Below are 14686 nucleotides of genomic sequence, written 5' to 3'. Positions count from 1 at the left end.
TGGTGTATTTCAACATCTGTTTAGTGATCATGAAGTTCCAGAGCCAGAATCAGAAATGAAGATGAGACTACCAAGACGAGCCAAGACAGCAGCACTAGAAAAAAGTAAACTTAACCTTGCATAATTTCTCAGTGAAGATAAAAATTAGGAGAAGAAATGATGGAGGTGGAGTCCTTTGAAAAATGTCCTTTAAAATTATGTTCATTTCTTTGCTTTAATAAAGTTACCCTTGTATGAAAATTAGAAGAAGTCTGAGTCTTGTAGAACTTTCTGCTGTGTGATTCCACATTACTTTAGCCTGTATTGAAGCAGTGAGACAGCGTCCATCAGTGTGCTCCACAGACCATCTGCATCAGTCATGGATTTAATCAGGATCTAAGGTGGGCCCAGGAACCTGCTTTTTAACAGCTTTCCCAGGTGATGCTTATGAGTTCTCACATTTAAAATCATGGCATTATAGACAACTTTTAAATGTAACTAGCTGGTAGCTTGCATTTGAAAAGTTTGACTTAGATGTGGCAGATCCAACATAGATAAAAACACCTCAGAACACATTTTAAAAACGACACCTTAAGGGCAAATGAAGTACCACAAACTGGCTAGAGAGGAGCTTACTTCCAGGAAGGACTAGCTAAATGAACCAAAGTCCCCAGCATCCAAGTTCAACAGTTATCATTTTGATAATTTTGTGATTCTAACACTTAAAAATATTTTGATAATGCTACATGCATGAGTAATTTGTTTCCTAGAATGTTTGCATATGAGAGCCCAAGTTTGCTTATGTTATGATGGTTCCTGGGTTAGGGAAATGTTCACATATACATATTAATCGTGGCGTTCTCTATGTTTTTGGCATAACAAAATATTTATTGTGGGTAATAAAAAATACTAGTAGGAAAAGAATGTGATGTGACAGGAAGTCCACTATATACTAATGTATGAATGAGCACTATTTCTTCACTGTAAATTTATTTTCTGAATTGGCACTTGCCTGACTTAAGAAACTTACACTGTGTCAAGTCAGCCCTCTTTCCTTCTGTAACTCCCAACCAAACACCTTTCATTCCTCTGATAATCATCTCTATTATTCAGAATAGAAATACCCTGACATTGGATCTAATACATTGGTTTTAATAATAATTGTGCTTTTTTAGGTTTATTTACCAGAGGCCATTTATTTAAGGTGATGTTCTAAGATGGAGCTAAAGTAAGAATGCTGTGCTTTTTTGAGCCAGATTGCTACATTACATATGTATATGTGCTTTATAAAACTTAGAAATATAAAAGGAGTCCGAAGGTTACAAAGAATGCTTATTAAGAAAAAGGAAAAGGCAGATATGGTGGTGACATAAAACAATGAAAAATAGATGATTGTTTCTCATTCTGTTGGCTCTGTGTCTTTTCCTGTGCTTCAAATTCCTTACGTAAGCCTTTTTGTTAAATCCCTGTCTTTTTAAAAATAATTTGGGGGTTGGGGTAGGCTGGGAGAAATAAGGACTTAAAAGGTACACAAAATGTGCCATAAGTAAAAGTCTTTAGAAACACAATAAACTAAATCCCATTTAACCCATAGCCAGGCTATCCAAAGGGAAGGAGCCATGTTCTTACATACTTTACATGGACCACCATACCAAAGCTTTCCTTCTCAGCCGTGGGAAAAATTAAGCATCAGACTCTGAGTATTCTTACTATTCAAGTTTTGGACACAGTCACATAAGCCAATGATGAAGCTATGCTTTTGTTCTACTAAAGAGGTAAGGAATATTATCCTCATTTTAAGACATCCCTTTACACTTTAAAATAAATGGCTAAAATACAGTAAAATCAATGGATGTAAATCCATTTACCATTTTTCATTCAAAATGGATAACTTACAAAAACCAAACAGTATTCTTATCTGCAAGAGGCACAGATTTGCTGAAGAGTCAACATGCAATTGTGCCATTGCTCTTAAAACCCAGACTTTATAGGTTTAAAAGTACAGAGGAGAAATAACTGATCAGTTCAAATTCTCCTTATGAATGGAAACATGCTACTTGATGATAAACTATGATCAATTTTTCTATACATATATAACTTTGAAAGAGATATACTTCTAACAGATACCTTTGCCTTTTACCAATTTGCTTCGAGGTAGTTGGTATCCACCTGTTATACAACTGTTCATGGGTCAGGTAATCACAAATCTTTACAATACTAGCCTTCTAAATCTCACAATGCATTATATATTAAGACATTGTGCACGGAAATAAAACTGGGGGCAATTATATATTTAAACTTAGGGAGTAAAAAATTCACAAAATACCATTAAAAAGAGAAACTTCAAAAATCCATTTGTACTGCAAAATTCCACAATGGTCTGGTGTAAAACATGTAAAAAAACATACAAAGAATATAATCAAAATGATTAATGCTAATGATTTAATATATAGACAAATCACAAGACTAGAAATATTTCAAAATCAATCGATAAATGCTTATCAGCAGGAAGAATGTTGTACAAAATAAGGATAGTGCAAGAAGAACTGCAATCTATTTCTCTTCACTTTTGAGATTTTGGTTATGAACTGTACAGCTCGCTAGAGATGCTGCTGTCAAATTCAGATTCCATTCAATGGGACGATTAAGGCACATCTTAATGGGGCTCAAAGGGCAACTTGCTGTATTCCCATCAGACAAATTCACTTTCTCATCAGTTTTCACTTGTAGCATGCTGGAAAAAAAAAGTGTAAAGCACTTTAGTTTTACTTTAATTTCAAAGAAACTATCAACCTTGTAAAAGAAAATTCAGTAGTTTTATTGTTCAGACCTCTAAACAATAGAGATGATTGATTGTTGGGGTTTTTTTAGCTCCTGCCTCCTTAATGAACTGAATTCAACACAGGTAATTGAGAGGTCACTCAGATGATACCACTGGACAAAAATAGTATATACATCAGTATACATCAGAAAGTATATTTAACCTACTGAGCTTGGCCGGATTCAACCCTTTTACCTTTTCCTTTAACCTACCAGGATCACAGCTACTTTGAGACAAGAAGGAATTAACCTTTGTTGAATGCCTACCATATTCTAGGCACATTCACATGCATTATCTCAAATTTCATAACCACCAAGCAAGGTTGGTATACTGTTAAGCTCATAAGAAACGATAAAAGTGAGTCACAGAGAGTTCCAGTACAAATAAAAGTCGAGTCACGGGCTGGAACTGGAATACAGTCCTTGCTCTTTCCCTTATGCCTGTCTACTTGCTCTCTGATGAGAATCTTCTCTAAAAATCACAGAAACTTGAGAGTCCAAAGGATAGCTAGCACTCCACATGTGTAATATTAAAGTCAATTCACATCTTCAGATGTGAATCCTTACGTTTAGAAATGATTTAATAGCTTGCTATACATTAGCTCATTTGACACAACTGATTAGTTCAGTTAGACTACATCATTCCTAAGCTTTCTTCAACTGCAGGTCAATGATTCTTCCCACTCGTAAAGAGGAAGCTGAGTTGTGTATTTTAGTGGCTTATTAGAGTCGGTAAATGGCAGCAGCACCCAGATTTCGGTAGCATTTTCCTGATCTCTCCTTACAACTTCAAACAACTGACTCACTTGCCATTCAATAAGCCAGAGATTTAACCTGTTAAACCATATTTTAACAGCCATCATATTTTCACTGAGTTGAGTTCTCCCCAAACAGTCCCAGTTCCACCGAATGACATGGTTTCAATTTTTATAAATAGATAATGAAACAAAATGACAGCTTAAAAGATTATTCATCAAAAATAGTAAATCATCATTAAAAAAAAATCCAAAACCTAGAGATATGATTAATAACAGTAATGCTTTTCCTTCCTCCAAGGACTGCTAGTCTTCATACTTTTATTTGTATTTTCAAAACAAGAAAGTCTGATGTATGACTCTTTGAGAAACTCTAAAGCAAGCTATAAAAATACAATGATATTAACTGAGGTAGCTTGGTAGGTTAGTGTATCAGGCATCAAACGCCAAAATAAGAAAACAATGGCATGGAGCGACAAATCATAGTCCTAAAAACGATTTTTTTTTTTTCTGTTTTCTGTTTGCTATTTGATTGACAAAGGTGTATTCATCAGAGAATACTACTCAATAACTACACTATTGTTCTTTTCAATACTTTAAAGACTTTTAAAGTTACTTTTCTAGAGAGTGTACTCCAAATTTGGGAACACAAACGCCAGGGATACACAAAACTATACACATGCATGGGAAGAAAATAGTTAAGAAAAAGAACTAAATGTTAGTACCAATATGCAGATTGACATGTTTAATTCATAAATATATACCTACAAAAAAGAACAAGCTGGTGTTTGAAGTTTGGGCACTACTGATCTTGAAGTGCTAGAACCAGAGGCATTAGAACAGCAGAGCTAGAAGTGACCTTTGTAGTCCCCACTTCCCTGCTTTTTTTTTTTTTTTTTTAAGAGATGATAGGGAAACTAAGATATAGGAAAATAGAAAAATAAACTGCTCTTTTTCAGAGTGTTCTAACCAGATGTATGAGGACTAATATAAGAATCTCGATCTCTAATTATAATCCAGTACTTACCAGAGCACTTTTCAATTCCATCTTCTCTACCAGTCGACTTATTTAACATTTATTGAATACCCATCAGAAAGCACTTTTGGATACAAAGATGAAGATATAGTCCACGCTTTCAAAAAATTTGCAGTCTACAGGAATTTTTAACAAATATACCTTTATATTTGGAGATTAAAATTTTGACTAGTTAGGTTTAATGTTAGAAATTTGTCATAGAATCATATACATTTGTACCAAGTGAAAGATTAATAAATGTTCAACTTTTCTTGATGTAGTTTTTAAACAATGATTTTTTTTCATGTTTTAAAAATAGGTAATAAATTTGCAAAATTAAAAATAGATCAATAACTACAAAATGTTATACAATGAAGTCTCTCACTGCTCCTAGCCCCTCTTCCAGGAGCAACTACTGTTGCCAATTTCTTGTGTATTATTCCAGATAGTCTCTCCGCATTGATATATATGTATATATGTCTGTTTCAAATATCTCCTTTCCCCCTACACAATTCTGAATACTGTTCTGTATCTTGCTTATGTATTTTGGAGATTGTTCCATATTTGTACAATGAATATTTGATTCTTTTAATAGCTACATAGAACTCCATTCTATGGCTATGTCATAATTGACTTCGCCAGTCTTCAACTGATAAACTTTTGGGCTGTTCCAATCTTTTGCTTAAAAATATCAATATATTGAATATTCTTATATGTGTCTCTTTAAGTATGTGTGCAAGTACATCTTCAGGACTGATGTCTAGGATTGGCATGGCTGGGTCAACGGGTGCTTTAAAAATTTTGATAGATATTACCAAAATTCCCTTCATAGACTGTGTACCTTTTTACACTCTGACCAATGATATATGAAAATGTCTTCCCTCACACTCTTATAACAATGTATAATAAAATTCAGGGAAGCTTAAAAAATTGTATGCCCTTGCTTAATTAATTTGCATTTCTCTTCTCAGTAAAGTTAAACTTATTTTCACATCTTAGAAGCCATTTGTATTTCCTTTTCTGTGTTGCCAGTTCAGATGATGACTTTTCTCGTATTGCCAGGCAGTTAAGAATTAATCCTGTGTTCTGTGTGATTTACAATCCCACCCCTCCCCACCCTGCCTAGTTTATTTTTTGTTTGTATCTGCTTACAGTGAGTTTGTCACGAATCCATTTTAAATTTTATATCATCAAATTTATCAGTCTTTTATTTCATGGCTTCTCTGTTTTACATCATGATTAAAAAGCTTAAGGAGCAGCATTTGAATCATCTGATAAAGTGGCTTTATATGTCCATATCCAGGATTCTAATGGAAGCCCAGCAATAGTGTATCCAGTGGTACTCTTGAGAGTAAAGAATTGGGGAAAAGAATGTAAGGACCCAGGTTCCAGTTCTGACAATGTTAATAATCAGCCTTATGACCTTGGACATGTAACCTTAGCCTCCTTCAGCCTCACTTTCCTCATCTGTAGAAAAAAAAAATTAAATGACATCTTCCCTGCTTACATGTTTCTGATGATCTAATGAGAGTCAGTCAACATGCTTTAATAACCATATGGAGCTATAAACAAATGCAAATGCACATACTTTGGTGAAAGGGGGAAGAAGCTGAAGAGAGGTACTTATCCGAAGTAAGGCCCCTTCTACCTCTATCTCTACCATCTAGGAACCCAGATGGTAAGTGAGGCTGAATAAGGGCAAAGGGTGCCTGCAATGATTATGGCAGACAGCTCAGCCTATTTTCAATACTTCAGTAATTTCACTCACCCTAAGACAAAGCCCCTCTCCACCATCTGAATGAAAGTTTATAGAATATGTGCATTTGGAAAGTATAAAAGATAAAAATCATTTGTGAGTTATGAAAATCCAAACAATTATCATCTGTGATTTAAAGTAATGATACTGATAATTCTAACAAAAATAATTTTTAATATATACAACTTATAATTTAAACTTGTTTTACTTATTACTGGAGATATGTGATAGTTCATTTCTGTCATACAATAAACTTTAAGTGAGCCACATTGCAGGTAACAAATTTTAGTGTGATCAAGACAGGCCCAAAAATAGCATTTGTAGAGCAGTTGCTATATACCAGGTACTATGCTAAAAGCCTTTTTTACATTACCTGATTAAGTTCTAACAATCATCCACTGAGGCTCAAAGAAGTAAAATGACCGACCCAAGGTCACACAACTAAGTGAGTCTTCAGGGCCTATGATCTATTTACACTATCCTGCACACTGACTCTTGGTTTGTGATTCTGTCATGATTCTCCCTTCGTGTTAATATCCATTTATCTATTTCTTTAGAATACTTAACATACACCACATGTCTGGTCTACGGCCATAACCTTATCCCGGAGACTTATATGTTTAGAGCATGAATTTTCTTTATGTTTAACTAAAGAGGGGGCTGCCAGTCATACCTTTTAATTTCTCAGTGTGAAAAAAGAAAAAACGTTAGGGCAGAGACTGACATGCAAGCTACCATAAAACTATTCTTTAGGTTAAGGGTTTCAGGGAACACAAGTTTATCTTTTCAAAGAGAGAAAGAACTCAGTTGTATGCATGGATAAACAATTCTGATATAGGATTTGGAATTTGAATAGTTGCTACCATCAAATTTGAACTTACTTAACGCCAGTGGGTGACTGGTTTATTTTCCTTTGGAAATAATTAACTGAATTAATTACTGTTAATTCAGTAAAAATTTACTGAATAGTTGTAGCTCAGCACTGTCTTTGACCCTGATCTCTCTACAAATCTGTCCAAATATCATGATATGGTTGTCAATTTGCAAAACTAGAGCAGAGAACCTTCCTGAAGTAGACAAGTGTATTCCCATGTTTTGGATGTAATAAGAAGTTATAAAAATGAAGGCATTGGTCCACTGGACCCTAAATGTGATGGTTCTTAGGTTCTAGGAGGCCAGTATAGAGGACCATGCCACAGAGCAAAATGTTTCAGTTCTATATGGAGCTGGCATGTGTTCATCAGCCAGGTCCGCTGTTAAGTAAAGTTAAATCCTTAACCAGTACCTACCTAATATGTTAGGAATACAAAAGACTGTGATGGTATCTGTCTTCAAGGGTTTTGCAGCTTGGTAAGGAGACAGTGGGGGAAAAGTATTCATAAATTACCAGAATTAAAAGCAGTGAAAAATAAAAGGAGTAGCTAAGGACAAAGGGATTACAGAGAAGGGAAAGATGAATCCCAGAAGTGGGGAGATGAGGGGGAAAAACATTTGAAATAGGTCTTTAGGGATGAGGATTTTAGGAAAGTGGGACAGAGGGAGACTTTAGAGCCTGAGTTCTGATCCTGAATCAAATCACTCACCTGCTGAGTGTACACTCCTTAGCCTCTAAGCTTCAATTTAACTGGATAGTGAAGATAGAATACCACATCTTAAGGGTAATGTGATTATTAAATGAGTTGATGTAAATAAAGCACCTGGCATAGAGAATGCATGTAATATGCCCAGCTGGACACATAGTAAGGAGTCAATAAATGTGAGTTAGTACTAATAACAAAAATCAAAACAAAAAATTACATGTGTGGGAATAAAGTATGGCAGATATGTGTATGATTTGTTTCTACAGTGTTCACCATACTAGTTTGTTCCTATAATTTGTATAGTCAGATAATAATACGACAGTTTAATTTTGAATCTCTGGGCTTAAAGGGGATCAAATGTAAAAAAGCCATACAGTGTAGCCAGGTAAACATGGTTCACTAGCGAACCATGAGGTCTAACACGACCAAATAGATCCTTTCTCTTGTTGGCAAAGTCTCTAAGAGTTAGGTTGTACAGGTTTTTTGGTTTTTTAAAAAGACTTAATTTATCTCAAGAGTAAAATTTCCCTTTGGTAAGATACTGATGAATTTAAAGGCTTTGGTAGATTGTTAAGGGGGAGATTTTAAGTCAGCCATTTTTTCTGACTTCCTTTTGATTATTTGATGTGGTTACTGGAGGAGCAGAAGAACCTGGTGGTTAAGAGCAAGACTTGGAATCTGATAGTCTCGGATTAGAGCCCTAGATTTGCAATTTACTGCAACCAACTTTCGGAAAATTGCTTTTTCAATAAAAGATTAGCACATATACAGATTGCCAACAAACACATGAAAGGATGCTCAACATCACTAATCATTAGAGAAATGCAAATCAAAACTACAATGAGGTATCAACTCACACCAGTCAGAATGGCCAGCATCAAAAAATCTACAGACAATAAATGCTGGAGGGGGTGTGGAGAAAAGGGAACCCTCTTGCACCTTTGGTGGGAATGTAAATTGATACAGGCACTATGGAGAACAGTATGGAGGTTCCTTACAAAACTAAAAATAGAGCTACCGTACGACCCAGCAATCCCACTACTGGGCATATACCCTGAGAAAACCATAATTCAAAAAGAGACATGTACCACAATATTCATTGCAACACTATTTACAATAACCAAGACATGGAAGCAACCTAAGTGTCCATCGACAAATGAATGGACAAGGAAGATGTGGCATGTATATACAATGGAATATTACTCAGCCATAAAAAGAAACGAAATTGAGTTATTTGTAGTGAGGTGGATGGACCTAGAGTCTGTCATATAGAGTGAAGTAAGTCAGAAAGAGAAAAACAAATACTGTATGCTAACACATATATATGGAATCTAAAAAAAAAAAGAAGAACCTAGGGGCAAGACAGGTATAAAGATGCAGATGTAGAGAATGGCTTTGAGGACACGGGGAGGGGGAAGGGTAAGCTGGGACGAAGTGAGAGAGTGGCATGGACATATATACACTACCAAATGTAAAATAGATAGCTAGTGGGAAGCAGCCGCATAGCACGGGGAGATCAGCTCGGTGCTTTGTGACCACCTGGAGGGGTGGGATAGGGAGGGTGGGAGGGAGACGCAAGAGGGAGAAGATATGGGTATATATGTATATGTATAGCTGATTCACTTTGTTATAAAGCAGAAACTAACACACCATTGTAAAGCAATTATACTCCAATAAAGATGTTAAAAAAAAAAAGATTAGCACATGGTGCATAGTATGTGCTTAATTAGTAAGTGCTACCATGATTATTAGAGAGCAGACCATGGTAATCAAGAATTCAAAAGAAAACATTTAGAACTGAATCATTTCTACTGAGAAATGAGATAATCTACCTGAATTTTTAGTTGAATGGAATGAAGGAGATTGCAGTCAGATCAAAGGTACAAAACAAATTCTCTCCAGGAATCAATGAACAGTTTGCACTGCTATGTGACTTTGAAGTGACTCTTGGCCTTGTAGGGGTCCCTGAATTTCTTAGTGAACTTGTATATTAAATTGATACAACACAACTGTGCCTAAAGCAGTACTGTATTCAAATATTCAGTAACTACATGTGATTCATATACCTTTATAAAAATAAAATAGAAAACTTCAGTACTAAATTAATATGAAAGTAAAAGCAATTAGCTAGTTGTTTATCTAAATTAATGACAACTAACTGTAAAAGACTGCAGAACCTGGCATGACTTAAAACAAATGTTTTTGAACCCTGTTCCCAGAGGCCTTCTCAGGAACTTATCAATGATCATCATCAATGATTCCGACCCTCTTTTTTTTTTTTTTTTTTAAATATACCATCTGTGGCAGACTAATTCCATTAATAGCCTCAGTTCTTCACCCGTCACTATATGCACTCTCTCTGCCCTGTCATTTTACCATGTCCTCTCATTCTGCTTCACCATTTGCTCTAGCTAATGGGATATTAGCAAATATGATGCAAGCTGAAGTTGAGAAATTGGGCATTTATGCTCACTTTTACACCTCTGCTTTTGCCATGAGAACATGCCTGGGCTGGTTTACTGGATGGCTATGAGAGACGCAGGGCTAAGCTGTCCCACTTGACAGCCAGCTAACCCCAAAACACTCGAGGGAGCCCAGCCAATATCCAAAGAACCTCCAGGCTTATTTGCCAATCACTGATTCATGAGTGAAATAAATGCTTATTTACTTTAAGCTAATGAGTTTTGGGGTGGTGTGTAATGTAGCATTACTGTGGCAATAGATAAATAATAGACCATCTCCTCTCAATTGGATCCTCACCATGACGTTTAAACAAGTGCGAGGTCTCTCATTCCTTAAAAAACAAGGCTTCACTCAATCTTTTACCTTCCTGAGGTTAATATTTTTAGAGTTAGATTACTTTAATGAGTTGTCCTATACTTGCTACCACCATTTTCGATAACTCTCATTCTTTAACCTACTCCAATCTAGCTTGCAGGCCTTTTACTCCATGAGGGCAGCACTAAAGTCACCCATGAAATGATAAGTCTAATGAACGATCTTTAGTTTTCAACATTTTTGCCTTCCTAACAACATTCAACACTGTTGCCCATTTCTTCTGCTATGGACTGGATTGTGTCGGCCCCTCTCTCCCCCCTGGCCCTCCCGTCTCCCTGCCTCAGATTTATATATTAAGAGATATAGGGCTTTTAGGAAGTAATCAAGGTGAAATGAGGTCACAGGGCGGGGCCATAATCCAATAGGATTGATGTCCCTATAAGACGAGAAGGAGATACCAGAGAACAGGAAAATGGCCTGCAAGCCAGGAAAAGAGCTCTCACCAGCAACAGAACCCTCCAGATCTTGGACTTTCCAGCCTCCAGAACTGTGAGACAATACATTTCTGTTGTTTAAGTCATGCAGTCCATGTTATTTTGTTATGGCAGCCTGAGCAGAGTAAGATACCCTCTTTCTTGAGACTCACTTTTTTTGGCTTTTGAGACAAAAAACAATACTGGCTTTCCTCTGCCTCTTCCTGTCACTGAAAGCCATCCCACTCTACCTGCAGAATACATATTGGCGTTTCTCAAGGTTGAGTCCCAGGCTTTCTTTTCTTCTTCTCCTATACTCTCCCTTAGCTCTCATCCATACTCAGTTTCAGTCATGAATGATATCCTAGATATCTCAATTTTCCTGAGTACTCAACCTAAAGCAGCTCTCCCTAAAAACTCCTTTTGTCATTTAATTTCATTAACACAGAATTTACCAGTGCTTTCTGTTTTCTATTTTATTTTTTCCCCCCTCCCAAAAAAATACAAGCTTGATGACAGTAGAAATCCCTGCTGGTCTTGTTCAGTATATTATTTTCAGCACCTAGCATATAGAAACTGGATAAATATTTGTTAAAAAAATAAATCTGGGATATTTGTTTCTGGCCATGATGAAGTAACAAAATGAACTTGCCCTCTCACTTTAAACAACTTAAAAAAACCCCCACAAAATATATGAAATAATGTTGCTAAGATAATGGATGACAGGAAGTACAGGATGACAGTAATTCCTGAAAAAAGGGAAGCAAAATGTGGTAAGTCCTAAAATTTGCTCTGGCTTACTGCTTGGAGAGTTTCCAGGCTGCAATATAGGGGGAACGCAAATAGAGCTTGGAAATCTTCCTGAGAAAGGAAGACAGAGTTTGGAGGTGAAGGAGTCCCAGGTGACTAGAATGTGTGGAGCCGAATACAGGAAAGAGAGCTGCAGAGAGAGCTAGTTCCAGAGCTCCTCGTAAGTCTGTAGATAAACACTGATCAGTACATGAATGTTTCCCAAGGCTGTGAAAAAGACCACTGAAAAGGACTAGGTGGAAAATACCTAGAGGCCATACAGGACTGGATATAATTGGTGTTCCCACCAAAAAGAATGGAAAGACCTCCTAGTCCCTGGGGCATCAAGTAGAGTCCTCAGACAGGTGTTGGTATTACCTGACTAGTGGGGTAAAATTAGCCACTGAGAGGACATGAACATGGTTTCTGAGAACCTGCATGGTCTACCCTTCACTCACTCCTCAATCTTCACCACACCTGACATCATGCTCCTCCTCTCCCTTGTGACTCAAGACACACCAGTCATGTCTTATCCCTCTTACCCGCCAGGAACACCATGCCTCATACTTTTTTCACATTCAGTTCTTCCTGGAAGGTCACTCCTCCCCTCCCCATTCTCTGCCACTTGGCCTAGTTGGTTCCTACTCATTCTTCCTACTCACTCTCACTCAGCTCAATGGTCATTTCCTCAGAGAAGTCCTCCTTCACTTCCCTGACTTGATAAGATCTCCCTATAAGGAATTCTTATGGTACCACCTACGAATTAAGAAGTTGTAAGATTTGTGTAACTGTTTTCTCAATGTCTGCCTCTCCAAACAAACTTGACCGTGAATTGAGTGACATCTGATTTTGTCCCCCCCCATCATATTCCATATGTCTAGCATACTGCCTGGCACACAGGAGACAAACCTTTTTGAAAGAATTAATGGGGTCTATAGATACTGGCTTCTAAAATCTAGCCTTCTATACGTTTACATAACACAGAGACAAAGAAGCAAACAAATGAATTTTCCAGGTTGCCTAGAACTGGAATTGAGGGGGAGAAAAAAGAAGCCAAGGTCTTGCTTAAAATTAAACAAAAACAAGGAAGAAAAAACCTAGCAGGATGAAATCATTCAGACACCTACTCTGCCTTTTATTTTCCTGTAATTAAACAAAAGGTGAATTCAGTAGGCTTTATATTATGACAATCACAGGATACTTGGCTCCACTACAAAGAAAATTATTTACTGCCCAGGAAAAATGAGGAGAAAAACATGGTAGCCATGAGAGCTGAACTAAAAATTTTGAATTACTAAGTGAAGAAATAGAGAAGGAAAAAAGGGGTAGAAAAGGGGAGAAGAGAACACTTAAGGAAGGAATTTAAGGTGTGAAGCACTGAAATCAATCTCTTTCTAACAGATGGTAGCAGCTGGTTAAGGAAGAGAAGGGTGACCCTTGAACTTACCTCAGATAGACAAAGCAGGTCTGGAGGCTGCAGGGAGAGAATAAAGGTTTACAAAACAGAATAAAACTGGCATTGATGGCTCCCCCAGCACCACTCTGCTGGATAAAGACAGGTCTTGTTCCATAGAGAAAAACAAAATAACACAACTACACGTCAGAAATGTATTGTGTGCGAGGTGGGAGTGGACAACAGGGAGTGAGTATGGATGGGTGTTGGGAATGAACTGGATATAATCATCTTAATTTACTAAAAAAATACATTAAGTTTTTTTTCTAGTCACACCTTATCAAAATTCTACTGATATTAACAGGGGTCAGCAAACTTTTTCTGCAAAGGGCCAGATAATTAATATTTTAGGCTTTGTGGGCTTTATAATCTCTGTTGAAACTACTCAATTCAGCTTCTGTGGCATAAAAACAGCAATAGACAAACACGTAAGTGAATGAGCATGGCAATGTTCCAATAAAACTACTTACAGACGCGCCAAGTTAGAAAGTTAATTTTGTTTGAAAATAGTGCTGTACTCCATATCCATTAAAAGGGAGAATCAAACAAATTATCTTTCTTCAACTTATACTAATTATGTTGCCAAAGTGAAAAAACAACTTGAAATATTTTTTGATAAGTTCCCTGAGTTCCTTTGTAACTCTAGTATCTAACAATGCATGGTAGATCAAAAGGAAAATATATAATATTTGTTGATAATAAACTGAATAGTTTTCCATGAAAGATATGGGGCAATTAGTAAAGCAGAATATCTGTAACGGTTGACAAAGCAATGGGATATAAGATATGCAAGAAAAATTCTAAGAAAAAAAATCAAGACAAGGAATTACCAAAGTAGCTGTTTCATATTTTAATATAGTATTATGGCAATAATACTATATTAAAACTCTTTAAAACCTGACATTCTTCTCTATACTAAGTTCCTATGAAAATTACAATGATGGGGAAAATAACCAATTGTAAACAGAATGGATTTTTATTAAAATTTTTTGATTTTATTAGAATACTTTAAATTATTGGGTCACAGTTTTAATATTTTTACTGATGGCACTGGCAAGTAAAATGGTAATATGAAGCCCATGTAATAAAGAATAAGTCAATGTATTTATTATTTCTTACATTAAAATATCTGTCTTTGTTTCATCCAGTTCTGACCAAATTAAGAGTGTGGATAAATTAAGACTTGAGGAGACACTGATCTTGTATGTTTTCCTAAACTCGTAAGATACTTTCTCACTGTCTGTAATACAGAGAGGAAAGCCACCTGAACTGACTGCTACCATAGCTC

The 14686-nt window shown here is 36.3% G+C and overlaps 2 protein-coding genes across 6 annotated transcripts in view; one reads left to right on the top strand and one right to left on the bottom strand.

Moving 5' to 3' along the window:
• The window catches only part of NCAPG (non-SMC condensin I complex subunit G), a 38364-nt gene extending 38124 nt beyond the window's left edge, over positions 1 to 240 (top strand). For all 3 annotated transcript variants that reach the window (XM_068543175.1, XM_068543174.1, XM_068543177.1), the window contains one exon: positions 25 to 240. In XM_068543175.1, the coding sequence (XP_068399276.1) occupies positions 25 to 124 (100 nt within the window). In that variant the 3' untranslated portion in view covers positions 125 to 240. The remainder of the gene's footprint in view (positions 1 to 24) is intronic.
• A 2231-nt stretch (positions 241 to 2471) lies between these two features.
• The window catches only part of LCORL (ligand dependent nuclear receptor corepressor like), a 181707-nt gene continuing 169492 nt past the window's right edge, over positions 2472 to 14686 (bottom strand). For 2 of the 3 annotated variants that reach the window (XM_068543172.1, XM_068543170.1), the window contains one exon: positions 2613 to 2713. In XM_068543172.1, coding sequence (XP_068399273.1) covers positions 2700 to 2713 — 14 coding nt within the window. In that variant the 3' untranslated portion in view covers positions 2613 to 2699. Of the gene's footprint in view, positions 2714 to 14686 lie in introns of all 3 variants that reach the window. The other variant, XM_068543168.1, reaches the window with a different exon arrangement.

This window comes from Eschrichtius robustus, chromosome 4, assembly GCF_028021215.1.
Source record: "Eschrichtius robustus isolate mEscRob2 chromosome 4, mEscRob2.pri, whole genome shotgun sequence".
NCBI lineage: Eukaryota > Metazoa > Chordata > Mammalia > Artiodactyla > Eschrichtiidae > Eschrichtius > Eschrichtius robustus.
The sequence above is the reverse complement of the archived record's forward strand: the minus strand, read 5'-3'. Positions and strand labels throughout refer to the sequence as shown.